Source organism: Hirundo rustica, chromosome 4 (genome assembly GCF_015227805.2).
Source record: "Hirundo rustica isolate bHirRus1 chromosome 4, bHirRus1.pri.v3, whole genome shotgun sequence".
NCBI classification, from domain to species: domain Eukaryota; kingdom Metazoa; phylum Chordata; class Aves; order Passeriformes; family Hirundinidae; genus Hirundo; species Hirundo rustica.
The window spans coordinates 1,758,227-1,775,864 of NC_053453.1; the positions used below are offsets into that span (position 1 = coordinate 1,758,227).

Below are 17,638 nucleotides of genomic sequence, written 5' to 3' on the forward strand. Positions count from 1 at the left end.
GGGCTCAGTGTTAACTTTTATTTTCAAACAGGCTGCAGGAGAAACTGCCTGCTATTGCTTTGGGGCTTTGATTTATGAAAAGGTTGCTGCATGAAAAAGACATCCCATAAAGCAGCTCTGCTGGCAGGAGCATTATAAAGTAGGGTTGTGAGTAGAGCAAACAATAACTGACTGTAATTATGTTCATTATTGTCTCTCTCAGCTCCCTGTACCTTTTTGGGGGGGTTTTTGCACTTATTCTCTCCTCAGCTCTCAAGTGAACTTGCCTTTCCCAGGGAGTGGGATGAAGGTGAGGAATTCCTGCTGGTTTCTAGCGGCAGCACCCCCAAAAGAGGCCTTTTTTGTTTGTATGGAGTGAAAGGGGTCACTGAAATCATACCTGCTTGCACAAGTGATGCCAGGAGGAGGAGGAAAGGTCTGTGGTAAAAATTCTCTTACAATTCCCATCGCTGATGCATTTCCCTCAAAATTGTGACTGTTCCCTGAGGGTTATTTCAGACTGTTGCATTTAAGCCCTTTCAAAACAAACCCACAAATCCCAAGCATGATGGCGAAGATCACCAGGTTTCAGAGCTATTTTCCTTCTCCCAGCCTGGCACCATTCCTTTGTGACAAGATGAGCCTCGGCAGCAGCAGCAAGCTGAATTCTTCACTCAGCAGCAATTAGCAGCAAACTTTTAGTGAGAACCCGTTGAAATCAAGGGGCACGACCTGACTGGGAAAAATGCGAGTGGTTAATCTAAAGTTTGTCAAACTTGAGCTGCTTTGACTTGAAAGCATCCCTTTACCAAACTACCTGAAGACCTTGGAGGGAGAAATAGGAGCTTGATAAATCCTCTGTGCTGAGGTTATGAAACACAAGAATGAATTTCTTGGAGCCAGAGTGAAGTTCTGTTAAATAAGCTGGTGTCTAATTAACGCTGCCAGTGCATGGAGAGGGTGAGGAGAGACCTCTGAAAGGTTTTTGAGAGCTGGCACTGAGGTTTCCATCAGGACCTTCTGCCTTAAACTGCTTCCCTGATGCCCTCACAGATCCAGGGAAGGGCTTGGGTTGGAAGAGACATTCCAGACCACCCAGGGATGGGCAGGGATCGTGGGCAAGGTCCCAGGGTGCTCCAAGCCCCAATGTCCAGCCTGGCCTTGGACACTTCCAGGGATCCAGGGGCAGCTACAGCTTCTCTGAGAATTCCAGCCCAGGCAGGAATTCCTTCCCAAGATCCCATCCAAACTTCCCCTTTTCCAATCTGAAGCCATTCCCTGTGTCCTGTCCCTCCAGGCCTTGTCCCCAGTCCCTCTGCAGCTCTCCTGGAGCCCCTTTAGTCCCTGGGATGTTCTGGAAGCTCTCCCTGGATCCTTCCCTTCTCCAGGGTGAACAATCCCAGCTCTCCCAGGATCTCCAGCCCTGGGAACGTCTTTGTTGTCATGTCTTGCAACATCCTGAGGGAAACACCCACCAACAGGCAGTGAAAAATTACCTGAATACTTGAAAAAGAATTTAAAGAATGACAATAATGAAAAAAATGTGAACGTTGTCATTTCCAGCTCACCCCTTCAGCTCCAGTTCTTGACCTGGTCCTGGCGAGAGGAACATTTTCCTTCCTCGGGTGCCACAAAGGATGTTGAGGGCATTTTTAGTGTTTCTGCAACACACTGTACATCACAGTTAGACTTAGATATCTTAGAGCAAGGTCCACCAGCCTCGTTAGCAGCATGTTCTCAGTGGGATTAATTCTCTTTGTTGGAGCTGATGACATTTGATTCTTGTTGCAGCCCGGCCCATTCTGTTTTATGGAAAGAGTTGCTCGGCCTCATCCCAAGACAAGACTTACGGAATCACACGCGGCCTTTGGGGCTTAGCAGAGTGAATCCAAGCCTGTTTTCTTAAATAACTTCATGCCCAAATGAAAAATTGGCATTTATTCTGCTGTCTCTTAAGATTACAACCTTCAGTTCCCTCGAGTAATCGTCACCCAGGCGAGCGGCGAGGCTTGAAGTGTTTAACTGGTGATTGCTTTTTCTGGACGCTGCTTCTGCCCATAATATCTTTTATTTTTGTGGTCAGTTAACAGGGTTTGGGGGCCTTTTACAGCCGAAGAGAATAGTTAAATATATATTGCTCTGGAGAGTAATATTTGGATAATAATGTGCCACGAGTTAGTGTCTTGTGGTGCTTTGTGTTGAGTGCTGCAGTTGACCTTTGCTAGAGAGGAGAAGAGTGTCTGCTTGTTAGAACATATTATTTAGCACCTTTAGAAAAGCAAAACTGGTTGGCCTTGGTTATTTTTTTTTTAATGTGAGGCTCAGTGAAGGTTTTATCACCACAGTTTGGGGATGATGGTGTGATGTTAGGCCTTTACGAAGCTTGCAGCGAGCTGCAGCTCTTGGGAAATAAGTGGCAGTCATAAATCCAGAATGTGCTTTGCTGTCCAGGATTTGGTTTATGCTGCTCATTTCGGTCTGTCTGGTTTTTTTTTTGTTGTTTTTTTGGTTTTTTTTTTTTTTTTGGTTTTTTTTTTTTTTGTTTTTTGTTTTTTGTTTTTTGTTTTTTGTTTTTTGTTTTTTTTTGTTTTTGTTTTTGGGGTTTTTGTGTTTTGTTTTTGTTTTTGTTTTTTGGTGTGTGTGTCTCTGTGCTTCACACACGCAGTGATGTAAAGTTGCTGTGGAAAATTTAATGCAGGGACAGGGATAACGTTAAATTGGATCATTTAAGTGGATGAAGCTCTGTCTTTTTCACCACCTTCATACACAATCGGGTTTCAAACTGTTGCAGAATTGTTTTTTCCTTTAAAAATTAGAAATATTGAGGTTTAATCTGTCATGTAATGGCAGTTAATACATCCAAACAGTCCTGCAACTGGCATCAGCCACTTCTAGGAGAAATACCAGCAAAGCATCAGTTCAGTCTCCCAGAGCCTGGATCTGCCTTTCCACAAGCTGGAGCTGGAGCTGAGGAGGGCCTTGCTTCCTTTGCTCCCCTAAACCTTCAGAAACCTCCTCCAAATTCCTTATTAGGATAAATAGTAAGGAATGCGAGCACATGGCGCTGTCTGCAGTGCTGATCCTTGACTTGTGTTCTCCTGAACAGCCAGGAGGAATCTTGCCAGTCTTCATTAAATAATTCTTTGTCGAGTGAGTAAGGCTGAGCTCAAGTGATACCACATGCAAGCTCTAAAAATAATCTCTGTGATCAGGGTTTACGTGATGAAGTTTGGAAGGCAAATGTTGGTTTGCTGATCATGTAATCGTGGAATTGGAGGGGTTGGCTCAATCCACGCTGAGCTGATTGGACTCTGGAGCTGGGAAGAGTTTGGATTTTGTCCTCAGCGGTGGTGGGACAGGCTTGGCTACATCTGGGATCATTCTTTGTCTCTGAACTTGTCAAAATTAGGAGCTGGGTTTGATCTGTGCCAGGCCAAGAAGTATTTCTCTATAAGTTTCTATATATAACATTTAGGGACTACAAAATATTCCGCAGAGGTAAAACTGCTCCTCCTTGAGTTCCTTCTAATTAAAGCCTGCAGTTGCTAAATTCTCCTTCCTACTTTGTAGCAGCATCCATGCCCCTGTTAGAAGGAATTTGTATCATTGCCATCCACGTGATTGTTTATTTTAGCATCCTGCAATTCACTAAAAACTGTCCCTTAAGCTAAAAAGAAGAGTGCATCCTAAATTTGGGTAATTCCACCACACTGCTCCCTTTGCAGCTGCAGGAACCAGCTGTGGGAGAGGTACATTTGTGCATTTATTGTGGAGTGCCTTGGTTTTTAAGAGGGTTTTTCTTCTTGTATTTTTTTGGAGGGGAGGGGAATTTTATAAACAAATTGTGGTTTGGGATAATGCAAGTCGGTTCATAGCAATTTAAATAAAAGTATTCAAACTCCTTTTGTCTGCCAGGGTAGATGGGAATCCTGTCCTCATCTGACAGCTTATTCCTCGAGATACTTGGAATTCAGGCAACCACAGCAGGACAGCTCAGAGTCTCCTGAGCTTGCTGGGCAGCAGCTGGGAGTGGGTTTTTAGGGAATACTGTACAAATGAGGGAATTGTTCAGTGATACCATTTTGCCTTCAAACAAGTGGTGGCGTGGGGTTTCCTGAGCCAAGTCTTGCTTGTAATTTCTTCATGGGCATCTCACACCTTCCTGTGTAATTATTTTTGAATCCAGGTGTGTTTTTGATGACCCCAGAATCCCCGGACAGTGAGTCCCAGCTTTTCATCAGCTGTTCTCTGGGAAAGGTTTGGATTCTTTCTTCACTGTAAACCCAGTGCTAGGAAACCTGTCTGGCTGCCTCTGTCCTGTAATCCAGTGATCATTTCATCCTGTGATTAACTGATAATTGAGATCCAGCTCTTGCAGTTGTCATTCTCTGGGCTGAAGAAATCCGATCCTCAGGTGGTGTCCTGAGGGCCTGAAGATTTTCCTTGGCAAGAGTTAATCCAATAAATTAGGATTCAGAACCAGGATATTTTTTTCCTGATCTTCATCCTGTTGTCTTCTTCTTAAGTGCTTGCCCAAGAAAGGCTTTAAGGATGTGCTTAACTTTCCATGTGCAAATGTGGAATTCCTCAATCCTGGATTGGTTTGGGTTGGAAGGGACCTTAAAGCCCATCCAGATCCACCCCTGCCATGGGCAGGGACACCTCCCACTGTCCCAGGCTGCTCCCAGCCCCAGTGTCCAACCTGGCCTTGGACACTCCAGGGATCCAGGGACAGCCACAGCTGCTCTGGCAATTCCAGCCCAGGCAGGAATTCCTCCCCAAGATCCCATCCAGCGCTGCCCTCTGGCAGTGGGAGCCATTCCCTGTGTCCTGTCCCTCCAGGCCTTGTCCCCAGTCCCTCTACAGCTCTCCTGAAGTTCTGCTTGTATTTACTTATTTTGCCAGATTTAAGGTTGTCATTTCTCTCTGATAACCCCAGAGAAGTTCCTCCCTCCCTGTGTGCAGTAAATGAATCTTTGCAACACATGGAAATTGTTTCCACTTTGCTTTTCCAAGCGGCTGCTCCAATATCCAGCCAGCATTCCAGGTGTTTTACCAGGTGGGAAACTCTCTCCAGGTTAAAGATCCAACCTTCGAGGAAAGGTCAGCACTTTCTGACCGTCATCCCCTTAAAACCAGGATTTTGTCAACATATTGAACTTTACTTGGTGCTCTCCAGACATATTAAATGTCTCTTTGTGCAGTGAGTGTGGATGCGCTGAAATCTCTCTCCTCTCCTCTCCTCTCCTCTCCTCTCCTCTCCTCTCCTCTCCTCTCCTCTCCTCTCCTCTCCTCTCCTCTCCTCTCCTCTCCTCTCCTCTCCTCTCCTCTCCTCTCCTCTCCTCTCCTCTCCTCTCCTCTCCTCTCCTCTCCTCTCCTCTCCTCTCCTCTCCTCTCCTCTCCTCTCCTCTCCTCTCCTCTCCTCTCCTCTCCTCTCCTCTCCTCTCCTCTCCTCTCCTCTCCTCTCCTTTTTTATTTGCTTTTGACAAGGCTGGGTAAGAGATGAAATAAATGGGAGGATGACAAACACTTGATTTTGGGGGTGCTGGGGATTTTGGAGAAAGGATATAAAAATAACACGGGGAAGATTAACACTGGAATGATGAGTAGCACGAAAGGTGGAGCGAGTTGTATTCCAGCCTTTCAGTCATTTATTTCGTATTACTCTGTAGATTTTACATTCTCACTTGCAGAGCAGAAGCCACCATGGTTCTCTTCCAGCATTTCAGCAGAGATTCGTTAGGAAAATTCTTTCTTTTACACCTTTCGGAGAAGTCACACTCCACATCGGAGTGTAAATAAAAGCAAGAATCAACTCTGCAGTACTTGATCTTTTGCTGGCAGCACTTCCCACGCAGTGATTGTGAGGGCTCTGTGTGGGCACAGCTTGATTAGGGACCAGCATTTGTAGATATTCAGCAATCAGATCCGTGTTATTCCTTCCAAACGATTCGGAGAAGAACGGAACCATTTGGTTCGTGCCTCACACGTTTCGTAACGCGCCTTCAAGCCATCACCTACTGCATGTGCGAAGACAATCTTTAAAAATAGTTTAATATAAAGAGTAAATTAATGTAAAAACTAAAAATAATGGTGCAGCAATGAGGACCTTCATTACCATACACCCTTTTGTCTTTTTTTCCCCTGGGTTCTGTTTTACAACTATTTTTCATGCTACAAACCCGTCCTGTGGATTCACTCGGCAGTGTTTCTGCTGGAAGAGGCTCTTTTTGGGTGAGGTAATGCTAAAACAAGAAGAATCCTCTCACCAGCACCTTTTTGGGTGGTGATGCAGAGCACAAGAGCCTTGCTGCTGTTTCCGAGGTGTCCTTCACACTTCAGCTTGGAGCTGCCCTTCCCTCAGGGCCTCCTGAGCTGGGCTCACGTTTCTCTCTTGCTGCCCCCAGATGAAAAATCCCTCCACTGTGCCCTTTCCTGTCCCATCTGCTCAGCTAAATCCATCTCTGTTCAGGCTACCAAGGTTTATTTTACATTTTTTTCCTCCTGGCTGAAAGAAGTGGAATCTTGCCTTGACTGTGTCTGATGAAAGCAATGCTGCAGATTCTTTCCTACCCTAAATTCACATCACCCCCTTTTCATCCTGCCACATCCTCATCAGTGTTACGCTGGAAGATCACAGATCTTTCCGAGCCCTGGATGTCCCATTTCTGCTTCTGTGCTATTTCCTGGTCCCTAATGACTTTCTCTCTGAATTTGTGACTCCACCTTGTACCCCTCGCCCTTTCCAAACTGCCCAGAGCAGCTGTGGCTGCCCCTGCATCCCTGGAAGTTTCCAAGGCCAGGCTGCACAGGGCTTGGAGCACCCTGGGATAACGAAAGTTGTCCCTGCCCATGGCACTGGGTGAACTTTAATGTCCTTTCCAACCCCAAGCATTCCACGATTCCATGAAACGCTTTTTGCTCTTTCTCAGGAGGAATTTCTGCTGGACACAGACAACGTTAATTGATTGAATTCCCACAAATCCTTCTGAAAGCCCTCCTGGCTCTTCATAAAGCACCTGAAAAACAATTAAACCGTTGCACACTTCATGGACTGCCCACCTGAGGGTGTGGATTTCCTCAGTTTCCTTTTGTTTCACCGTATGTTTGCATCCATTTGCTCCTCCATCTTTGGGTTTATTCTGACAACAAAGAGAAAAGAAACATCCTCCCTTTTTTTTGTCGGTTATTTTGCATTCTGCCAGGTCTGGTCCCAGCGTGGCTCCTCTCCTCCATCGGTAGGACTAAATAAAACAGGTCAGAACCTCCTCTCCAGCACCCTCCCGTGCTGGTGCTCCAGGGCTCAGCGGGATCACCTTCACTTGTAGGGTTTTGTTGTCCATTTAAGACTTCCCTGGACTTCCCAAGCACGGCCCCGTGCTGGGAACCACCCTCAGTTTGTGGTTTGGATGTGCTGAGCTGCTCTGCGGAGGAGACACAGCAAGATTTGATCTTCAGGAGCTGCGGGTTGTGCTGCTGGTACACAGAGGATCAGTTTTATTCAGTGCTTCAGAAGTAGCCAGGGGTTACACAAATAAAATCAGCTGCCTTTGGTAGGTGTCAGCGCTTTAATGAGGGATTAGATTAAGCCCTGGTTACTCCTGCCCGTCTCATGGCACTATTTTAATCTCACGCTCGTCTTTTTTTGTTGCTATTTTTTTCCCCCCATATTTTATGACAATTGCCTGAAGTCCTGATCTGGGAGGGGGGGGATTATGCCAGATACCTGCGCAGCTGGAAACTCATCAGCCATTCAGATTCCTTCAGTGAGAGTGTCAGTTTTAGCACGAAACTCGCAAAGCTCACCGTGGTGATTTCAGATTTCCTCTTTAGTAGACATTTTGTTTGAATGCCATGAAGGGGCTCGTCTCCCCGAGCCCCCAGGAGCACAATAAGCTATGCTCTTTGAGAGAGCGCAGATGAGTACAAAGTTCCCTTCATTAAATTTTCTTTTCATGCTTTAGCATAGAAGATTTCTTTTTAAGGCTGTCTCTCTCTCTTGTTTCCTTTTGTGTTTCCATCCTATTACCTTTATGAGGTTGTGATGCATCAGCTCGCAGGAGAAGGTGGGTGCACGGCTCCCTCAGTGGTTTATTCCAGCACTGAAAGATTATTCTGGCATGGGAGGTGCTTCAGGAGCAGCTGGAGAAGGGAAAGCAGATCAAGGAATTGCAAACTTAATAAAAACATGCCGTTCCTCGCATGCCGTATGGCCGCTGCTCTTATTGACTTGTGCTGAGAAAGGCGTTGGAGATTTGGGGTGTGTTGGTTCTCTTAAGGAGTTCTGGAGCAGCACTGAGTGGAGCTGGAGATCTGTCAGTGTTCCCTGCTGCCCTGCCATGGTTTGTGTTTTTCCTTTGGTTTAGTTGTGGAATCCCTGAGCAATTCAATCAATAAATTAATAAAATACCACGTAGGACAGGATCTTGTTTATTTTACAGGGGCAGGCAGTGAATGGACAAGGGGCAAGAGATTTAAACTGAAAGAGAGGAGATTTAGGTGGGATATTGGGAAGGAATTCCTGGCTGAGAGGGTGGTGAAACCCTGGGGATGGATTTCCCAGAGAAGCTGTGGCTGCCTCTGAATCCCTGGAGGTGTCCGGGGTGGGAGTGGGGTTTGGAGCAGCCTGGGACAGTGGGAGGTGTCCCTGCCCATGGCAGGGGTGACACTGGATGGGTTTTCAGGTCTCTTCCAACCCAAACCATTCCATGGTACTCTGGTGACACTCTTCCTGCCACATATCCCAAAATACAGATCTCTCTCAGGACATGGGATAGTTCAGGGAAGAGACCTCATACTCTAAGGATCTCCTGGCCCTGCCTGGGACCAGACCACGTTGCTTTATCCACTCAGGCATTTAAAACCTCCACATTTTCCCAACAGATTCCAGGTAATTTCTGGGTTTGCACTATTTACCTTTCCTTAGGAGCTTTTCCCTCAGTCAAACCCCACAGACTCTTAAATGCTTCTGTAAGATGACCTTTGTTCATGGAACCACAGGATAATTTGGCTTGGAAGGGATCTTAAAACCCGTCCAGATCCACCTCCTGCTGTGGCAGTGACACCTTCAGCTATCCCAGGTTGCTCCAAATCCCATCCAGCCTGGCCTTGGACACTTCCAGGGATCCCATCTTCTTTGGGAATTCCATCCCAGGGCCTCCACACACTCCCAGCCAGGAATCCCTTCCCAAAATCCCATTTAAGTATTAATTAATGTAATCACAGGAACTTCAGGAGGTTCTCTGTTAGGGAGATATCTCATTCCCCTTTGGAGGAGTTTTCCTTGCTGTTGTTTCTGACCATGCATCTGTGAGTCCTGGGATCCATCCCTGACAGAAATCAATGGGAAACCCTTTGGAGGGGTTCCCATAATGAGGATGGAACCTCCTTTCCCACCAGGAGATACTGCATCCCGTGGTTTATAGCCCTCTAATGCCAGGCAGTAATTTCATTTAGTGAAGGCCCAAAAGCGCCAGCAGAGCATTAGGGGAGTGGAACAAGCACAGCTGATCAATACAGAGACAGTGCTCACCTTCAGACTAATCCAGGAAATGGACTTGGTTGGATTGAAGGAAGTGGCCTTGTTCTCACTGACCTGCAGTGCCTGGAAGGACAGGGCTGAGAGCAGCTTTTCAAAAATCCACCCTGAAAAAGTCAGAGTGTGAAAACAAGTCGCCGAGGGGCAGGAGGTGGTGTGTCTCACAGGGCTCCCATATGGTTGGCAATGTATAGAATCCTTTGAAACATTCAAATAAGGAGTAATACCTGGATTTTGGTCACTGATGGCATGGCTCTGGGAAAAAAAACCCAGAAAACCAAAAAAACAAACCAAAATTCAAAAGCTCTTTATCATGAGTTAGAGAGTTCCCCAACTGAAATGGCTTTAAACACATGGACAGAATTTATGCAGCGATGCTAGAGCAGCCCATTCCTTTCTCTCTTCACCTGTGCACAAGAAGTCACTTTAAAATCACTTGTGAATAAAGGCACAGCAAGGTTTACTGCGGGTATTTTTAGTTAATTCAGGCTCTCTTGTATTGATTTAACAATTCACACCAGGGGTTTGGGCATTTTAATCGAGCTCTGGTTTAGTTGGACCTAAATCATCACTGCTGGGACATGTATGCAGAGAACATCCCCGGTGTTTCTGTTGTTCCCTGTCCCAATCCAGACCTTGCCACCCTCCCTGCATGTGCAGCAGTTTGTGGTTGCACATTTTGATGCCTGACTTGCCTTTGAAGCACGTGCTGATCTCAGCAGAGGGGGGATTAAGGGAAAATCCTTCCCTGTAAGAGCCTGCAGAAGTTTGAACTTGGAGATCATAAAGCGTGGAATCACCTGGGACTGCATTTAAATTCTGGTTTAGATTTCACAGATGCAGGGTAATGAATGAAAGGAGGGAGAGATGTTTTATATAGGTACATACTGTAAAATCAAGGTGACTTAACATTCCCTTTTTATAGCACGACGTCTTCAGTGATTGTCAAGAAACTGATTCCCCGGAGGAGCAGCGCTTTGTGCTTCGTGTTTCATTTGCCTGCTGGAGGAAGATAGATGTGCCTTGGCCAATCAGCAAAATGAGAATCAGAATCACAGGGTTGGGTTGGGCTGGGAGGGATCTTAAGCATCACCCATTTCCAACCCCATTTCCATGGGCAGGGACACCTCCCACTGTCCCAGGGTGCTCCAAGCCCATCCAACCTGGCCTTAGACACTTCCAGGGATGGAATAACGCTGGGCAATCAGTGCCAGGACCTCACCACCCACGCAGGGGTGAATTCTTTCCTTTGGAAGTGTCCAAGGCCAGGTTGGATGGGGCTTGGAGCAGCCTGGGATAGTGGAAGGTGTCCCTGTCCTGCTGTGGGTGGGACTGAAAGTGCTTTAAACTCCCTTCCAACCCAAACCAATTCAGTAGTAATAAATAATAATAATAATAATAATAATAATAATAATAATAATAATAATAATACAAGATCTTTGTCTTTCCTGAGGTTTTTTTAGAAGGAAACCCTGAAGTTGTTCTCTGTTCCCACAGGAGATACGAATCCCATCCGATCTGTGGGGAGCTGCAGGAAAAAATCCTCCAGTGCTACCGGGAACATGCCCAGGAGACCCTGAGCTGCTCTGCCCTGGCCAACCAGTACCTGCACTGTGTCAATCATGCCAAACAGGTGAGCTGGACCTATTCTCACTGAAAAACGATGGAATGATGAGCAGAGGAATTTCCAGTTAGTCCTTCCTCTATGCCTAAGCATTTCCCGCTCTGTGCAGACCACTCGGAGTTGATTTAAATGCTCAGGTTTCCACCTCTCTTCCCCTGGGAAGCTGTTGTTTAGTGTAGGAGCCCTCGCTGTTAGCAGATGTTTCCTGTTATCTGCAGTTTTAGCAGTAAAACAAGGGGATTAAAAGACCTGGTAGTATTATTAAGATACCTGGTACCTGGTATCTTTGCCATAAATATGAGAAACTTAGGGATGCCTCAAACTACTTTGGTCACCACTTGGAATTCTTGATTTCTTCTGCCTTGTGTTAATGCAAGGCTCTAAAACTGCCCTTCACCTGCTCTTGCCCTCCTCTCTTCCAATTCTGTAGGGTATGGATGTCGCTGCCAATTAAAATCTTTGTGCTTTATTAGTGCAGCATGAAGGAAAATGACACTAACATGTAAATCATCAAATTAAAAGAAGCTACAGTTTCTCCATTTGACTCTTTTTTCATCAGCTTGCGTCTTTCAAATACAGAAATGCATATATTGACCTCAACTGTGTTCTTTAAACAAAGGAAATGTGCTCACAGCCCACGTGCAGGTTGTGTGAAAAGTGCTTCAGTCAGTCCGTTGATCTTTATTTCTGCCCAAATCTGTGAGTTAATATTTGAGCACGTCAGGACGCCCATTTTATGTGATAGTGGAGACCTGGCTGGTGTTTGATCATGGTAATCACCTTCCCTGGGCTTAACTCTGCCTGGGCAGAAAATCCAAGAGACTTTGGCTCTGATCCTTCTCCGTGACCTTTTGCATTAAAATGCTGCAACCTCGAGCTGGTATTCCCAAAGATCTGCTGCAGTTAATGCTGCTCGTTGTTCCTCAGGCACTGAGAGCTCCCTATCCCTTCAAATTCACTTCCTTTAATATTTCCTTTATTGGGATTTGTTGTCCCATCCCTGGCAGTGCCCAAGGCCGGGTTGGACAGGGCTTGGAGCACCCTGGGATAGTGGGAGATGTCCCTGCCCATGGCAGGGGGTGGCACTGGATGGGATTTAAGGTCCCTTCCTTAAATCCCAAACCCTTCTGTGATTCCATGATTTCTCCTCCTGCCCATTTTGGAATGCACCAATCTCCTTTCTTAGGAAAAGCCCCGTGAATAAGATGAGAATCACAGAATCATGAAGATTCTTAAGACCATCCAGTCCAGTTGTTCCCCGTTACAGCCAAGGCCACCACTGATCCATGTCTCCAAGTGCCAAAGGCATTTAAATCCCCCCAGGAATGGGGATTCCACCCCTGCCCTGGCTGGACAAGCCTTTGAGTGAAGAAATTTTCCCCAATATCCAACCTAAACCTCTCCTGGTGCAACTCGAAGCCGTTTCCTCTTGTTCTGTCACTTGTAACCCTGTTCTGGTTTGTTCTGTAGTGGATTTCCCCATGGCCCTACAGCATCTGCAGCACTGATTTACTGTATGCATAATATTTTTTATTATTTTTTAAAGTAACCAGAAAAAGATGGATTAATTACTCAGACATGTTCAAGCTCTAACTCGTGTTTGTATCTGATAGGAATTTCTTCAGAAGACTCTGATGAGGATGAATTAATTCATGTTCAGAAGGTGCAGGAAAAGCAAATTGCATAAATATGAGCATTAGGTTTTTGAACCCTTTTAAACACCTTTTTTTTCTGTTGAAGATCTTCATCCAAGCCTGTCAAGTAGTTAAAAGTGTTTCCTAAATGTTTCTTATTCTGTTTCACACATGCTTCAAGATGAGAATTCAGAGAGGATTCTCTCATGATAACAGAGAAGGAGAAGCCTTTTATGATGGAAATATTTGCAAGCAGGAGCAATTGTTTTTCATAATGAACTCCAGCCCATCCTCCACGTGCTGCAGCTGTAGTTGTAATTATTTTTACTCGCTGTTTGCCCACAAGTCCAGACAGTTACTTCGAAATAATTCCTAAACGCTGCTATAAAATCACTTCAAAATTACCTTCTCTGTGCGCTTGGTTGGGAGCCAGAGGAGGGGGATAAATGGCAGATTCAGAAATGAAAAAGTTAACTGACACTGGCTACAAGAAACAAAGGAAGAAGAAAATTTGCTAGAGGGAATAGAGCAAGATATTGGAAAGCAAATAAGTGAACTAATCCGATTTCCTGGCGGTGAGTCTGGGCACTTGTGCTCGGGCTGAGCACACTCTGTGCTTTTCATAAATTGAATTTATTGACTCCTCTTTCTTTCCTATCTTGCTTATAATTATCTCCCCCTCTCTTCTGTGTGCTCCTTATTTCTCATGCTGTCTGTAATCTCATGTCTCTATCTGTCCTTTTCTCCCCTCCTTAGAAAAGCCCCGAGAGTTGTTAATTCCGAGGGGTTTGACACATTGTTGTATCTTCCCTTGAAATCTCTTCCCAAAGTCACGAGAAGCTGGGGAGATAAATTAAACTCCGTTATTAATGTTTGCATGTTATTACGATGATAATGCCAGTAATGGAGAGGGAAACTTAACCTAATGGAGCCATTAAGGGGAAGATATTTGGATTGTGGGTGGCATTTATTTGTGCTGCCGCTGCTGAAGTAACTCCAGCCAGACCATCCATGGCTTTTGAATCCTATTTCCTAGTTTTCTGGCCATGGATATAGACAATAGCTGTTAAAATACACATTTTTTGGGTTTTTTTCTCAATTTTTTCCCCACCCTAGGCTACAAGAAGTTCTGATTCTTACATAAAAGCACAACTAGTTCATGGTTTAACAGATCTGTGCAATAATTTCCTGTTAAACCATTGAATTCCAGAAGGATTCAGATCTCTGCAGGCAGGTGAGATTTAAGAGTACTTAAAATAACAATATCAGCAGCTGCTGGTGCCTGACAGCCTGGCTACAAAATGTTATCCTTCAGCCTTGTAACCACTATTTCAATTTCTTGGATCAGGTGGGCCCTTAATTACGCATCCTAAATAGAATAAACCCAAGATTTTAGCCTCATCTTTCAGAATTTTTACTTGATACCAATTTCCAGTTTAAGAGAAAAATATGTGGAATTTGTGTATCTGGAAACACTGAATTGAAATGCAACAAAGAGACCTTGTCATTTAACACTGCCCTCATGGAAGGAAGTTTATTGTGGACCAGCTTCCCTCCATGAAGTTTAAAAAAAAAAAAATAATTAAAAGCACTAATTTAAAAAGGCAAGAAAAAAAGCTAAAAACCCCTAAAATGCAGATAAAGCCAAAGCAAGGCTTGGAACAACCCCTTTTGTCTGAAGGTGAAATTTTGTGGGCAGAAATGTGGATATGATGAACAAATATCTGCAATTTCTTTCCTTCGGACGCTGAACAAAAGTAGCACAATTTTTTCTCAGATCCCTTGGGAATTTCCTCAGTTAACTTGTGCAGTGTTAAATCGACAGAAAGTTAATATTCAGGCCAGAGATGGCTTAGAGTGAATCTGAAATTCCTCTGCAAAAAGGAATTTTCAGGTAGCGGAGCCTTCCTGAGCTTTCTGGAAATCTCCATGGGGGAGCCGTGGATTGGAGGTTTTGGGAACGGACGAAACTTCCCCAGATTTCTGTTTGCAAATGCATCCACGGAGCATAAAACTGTCTCCTTTTATTCCATCAGCCTCTTCTCCTCCTCTGTGGATTACTGGAAGGTTTTGTGGGCTCAAGGACAGGCACCACCTGTTTGTGTGGATGCCTTGGAGAATTTTAAAGTCACGATTGTTAAGGTTGGAAAATACCTCCTGGATCATTGAGTCCAAGCATTCCCAGCACTGCTGAGGCCACCACTGTCCCCAGGTGCCACCTCCACACTTCAAAAGGCTTTCTGATCCCTCCAGGAATGGGGGCTCCACCTCTGCACCCTGGGCAGCTGTGCCAGGCTGGACAATCCTTTTGGGAATGACATTTTTGTTCAAATCCAACCTAAGTGCAGCTCTTAACCCTTGCAGGAGCTGGGTGGAATAGCACAGTTTACCAGGTTATTTTTAGGAATAGTATGAGAATTGGGTTGAAGCCAAACCTGACATGGTTTTAATTCCATTTGTTGTTGATTTTCCCTGATTTCCATGACTCTGACAGTGCAGTCCAGACTTCCAAGCTGGGTAGTGTTGCTCAGACACCCGAATCAGCTGTTTGGAGGTCACCTGTAAGATTTCAAGGTTTAAATTTGGGTTTGTTCCTGACATAAAGCCTTAGAATTATCAAATCCATCCCTACCATTTCTCACAAGGAGACTCATAATTACTCCTTGCTCGTTTGATGGGTTTTGTAGGCAAGAAAAATGGTTGGGGTTGGAGGGGCCTTAAAGATCATCTCATTCCAACCCCTGCCATGGGCAGGATGGACCATGGGGACGAAACAATTATCCAAGTCTTATTAATGGAAATCCAGACTGGTTTGGGTTGGAAGGAACCTTAAAATTCATCTAATTCCAGCCCTCTGCCATGGGCAGAGACAGCTCCCATTTTCCCAGGTTGCTCCAAGCCTGGCTTGGAACATTTCCAGGGACAGGAAACCTTGTGAAAAGAACGAGATGATTTTGAAGGTCCTTTCCAACCCAAACCATCCCGTGATCTGTGGTTCTGTAATGAAACCCAAGATGAGTGCAACATGTTCAGACAGTTGGGGTTTTGATTCTGACTCAGAACCCAGGAAGGAGACAGGTAAGGGATACTCAGTGTTGGATGTTTTCAGGATATTTTTCCTCAGGACTTTAATTGCTGGGAATGGGATTTTTTCTTATTGTAAGGTCAGGTGTTTTAATTTCCTGTAATAGCCACAGCACTAAAGCCATGACAGCATGAGAGGAGATGAAAATGGATAATTAGTGAGACTCTTCAGGCCTCCAAACCACTGCCTTGTTGAGTCCTCAGATTGCTTCATTCTGCTTGTCTCTGGCATAATGTGTTTATCAACAAGGTTTCTAGTGCTGTATTTCTATTTTAAAAAATTGCAGATCTTAGGAAGGAATTGTAGCCAAACTTCAGGGAGTGTCTGGAATAACTCAGAGTAACTGAAATATGTGTTTCTCCCTCTGTCTTCCCTCCCCTCTGATCGTTTTTGCAGCAGAGAATGCTCGGGAGAGGAGGATAAAGGCATTGTCCGAATCAAGCACAAGACCATCAACTAATTTCAGCAGAAGAGTGTTTTTTTTCTCCCCAAGAACGATCCAGCAGCCCATTTGCAGGGCAGCCCAATAAAGAGAAGAAGTGGAAGAGCCATTTGAAGGGCAGCATCCTCACGGCTCAATCAGCGTGAGCGCTCGGGAAGCCGAGACCTGGATCTTATTCCATCAGAGCTCGCCCGCCCGAGCCCGCTGTTCCGCCTTATCAAAGCCCACTTATTGGTGATTGAAGGAAGGGAAAGAAAAGAACCTTTCTCTGACCTCAGAGAGGGGAGATATCCTTCAAATGCTGCTATTTCACTGTAGAGTCTGCTCAGAAACATCTCTCTGTCAGAGGCAGGGGGGTGTAACCCTCACAGCGCCGGGATGCGGCCGTTCCTCGGGAGCAGCCGCTTGGCCCCGGTGTCAGAGTTCTCCTCGCAGTGTAGAATTGTAAACTGTGTTTTAACTTATTTCCCAAATGACCTGGCTCTCTCTGCAGGCCTTCTGCTGGATTGATGTTCGTGATCCAACGCTTAGGGTGCTCCATGGCCTTTATTTCTGTGGGATGGTTCTGTTGTGCTCCTCGCTCGTATCAAGTCCTGACAAAAATGCCTCGCTCTGTACCAACAATAAATCTATTTTATGCACAAGATTGATGCTGCAGTCTGTCTCCCTTCCCACTCCTCGGGGGCGGATGGTGTTCCCTCTGCTGTGTCAATCACGCTTTCCCAGCAGATGTTGTTGCCGAAGCTTTCAAGCTCAGACTTTCATGCACAACCAGCCCTGGTGTCAGGAGCGGGGTTTGGATTGAGCTGTTTTCCATCACAGCCACCTAAAAGGATCCCACGTGATGGGAGTGTTGTGATTTATCCACCAGCACTTCCCTCCTTGGGAAATGCTTGTGAATGGAGCACCACAAGCTCTTGGTGCCATGAGAGGTTGTGAGTTCCTCATCCCTGGGAGTGACCCAGGCCAGGTTGGATGGGGCTTGGAGCAGCCTGGCATGGTGGAAGGTGTCCCTGCCCATGGCAGGGCGTTGGAATGACATGGTCTTAAGGTCCCTTCCCACCCAAACCATTATGGGATTCTGTGAAAGGGCAGAAACTCCTCCCCCAGATCTCCAGACCAGCTTTGTGCAAGCACCCAGTTTCCTTCAATTCTTCTTTCTTCAGGTAAAAACTGCCACACTCCTTGTCCCAAGCAATCTTAGAAGGGACTTTTTACATGGTAGTGAAAGTAATGATGTCAAATGAGCAGCGAGTGTGGAGCCTTCTGCTGTTTATTTACCTGTTCTCCCTCTCTAATTGGCTGTGTTTGAACCTCATCCTACTGAACAACTGCG

General features: G+C 45.5%; 1 protein-coding gene across 4 annotated transcripts in view; it reads left to right on the forward strand.

The window, feature by feature from the left end:
* The window catches only part of CHCHD3 (coiled-coil-helix-coiled-coil-helix domain containing 3), a 123,441-nt gene extending 106,493 nt beyond the window's left edge, over positions 1-16,948 (forward strand). For all 4 annotated transcript variants that reach the window (XM_040062652.1, XM_040062654.1, XM_040062653.1 and 1 more), the window contains 2 exons: positions 11,015-11,150; positions 16,257-16,948. In XM_040062652.1, coding sequence (XP_039918586.1) covers positions 11,015-11,150; positions 16,257-16,283 — 163 coding nt within the window. In that variant the 3' untranslated portion in view covers positions 16,284-16,948. The remainder of the gene's footprint in view (positions 1-11,014; positions 11,151-16,256) is intronic.
* Positions 16,949-17,638: the final 690 nt, after the last annotated feature.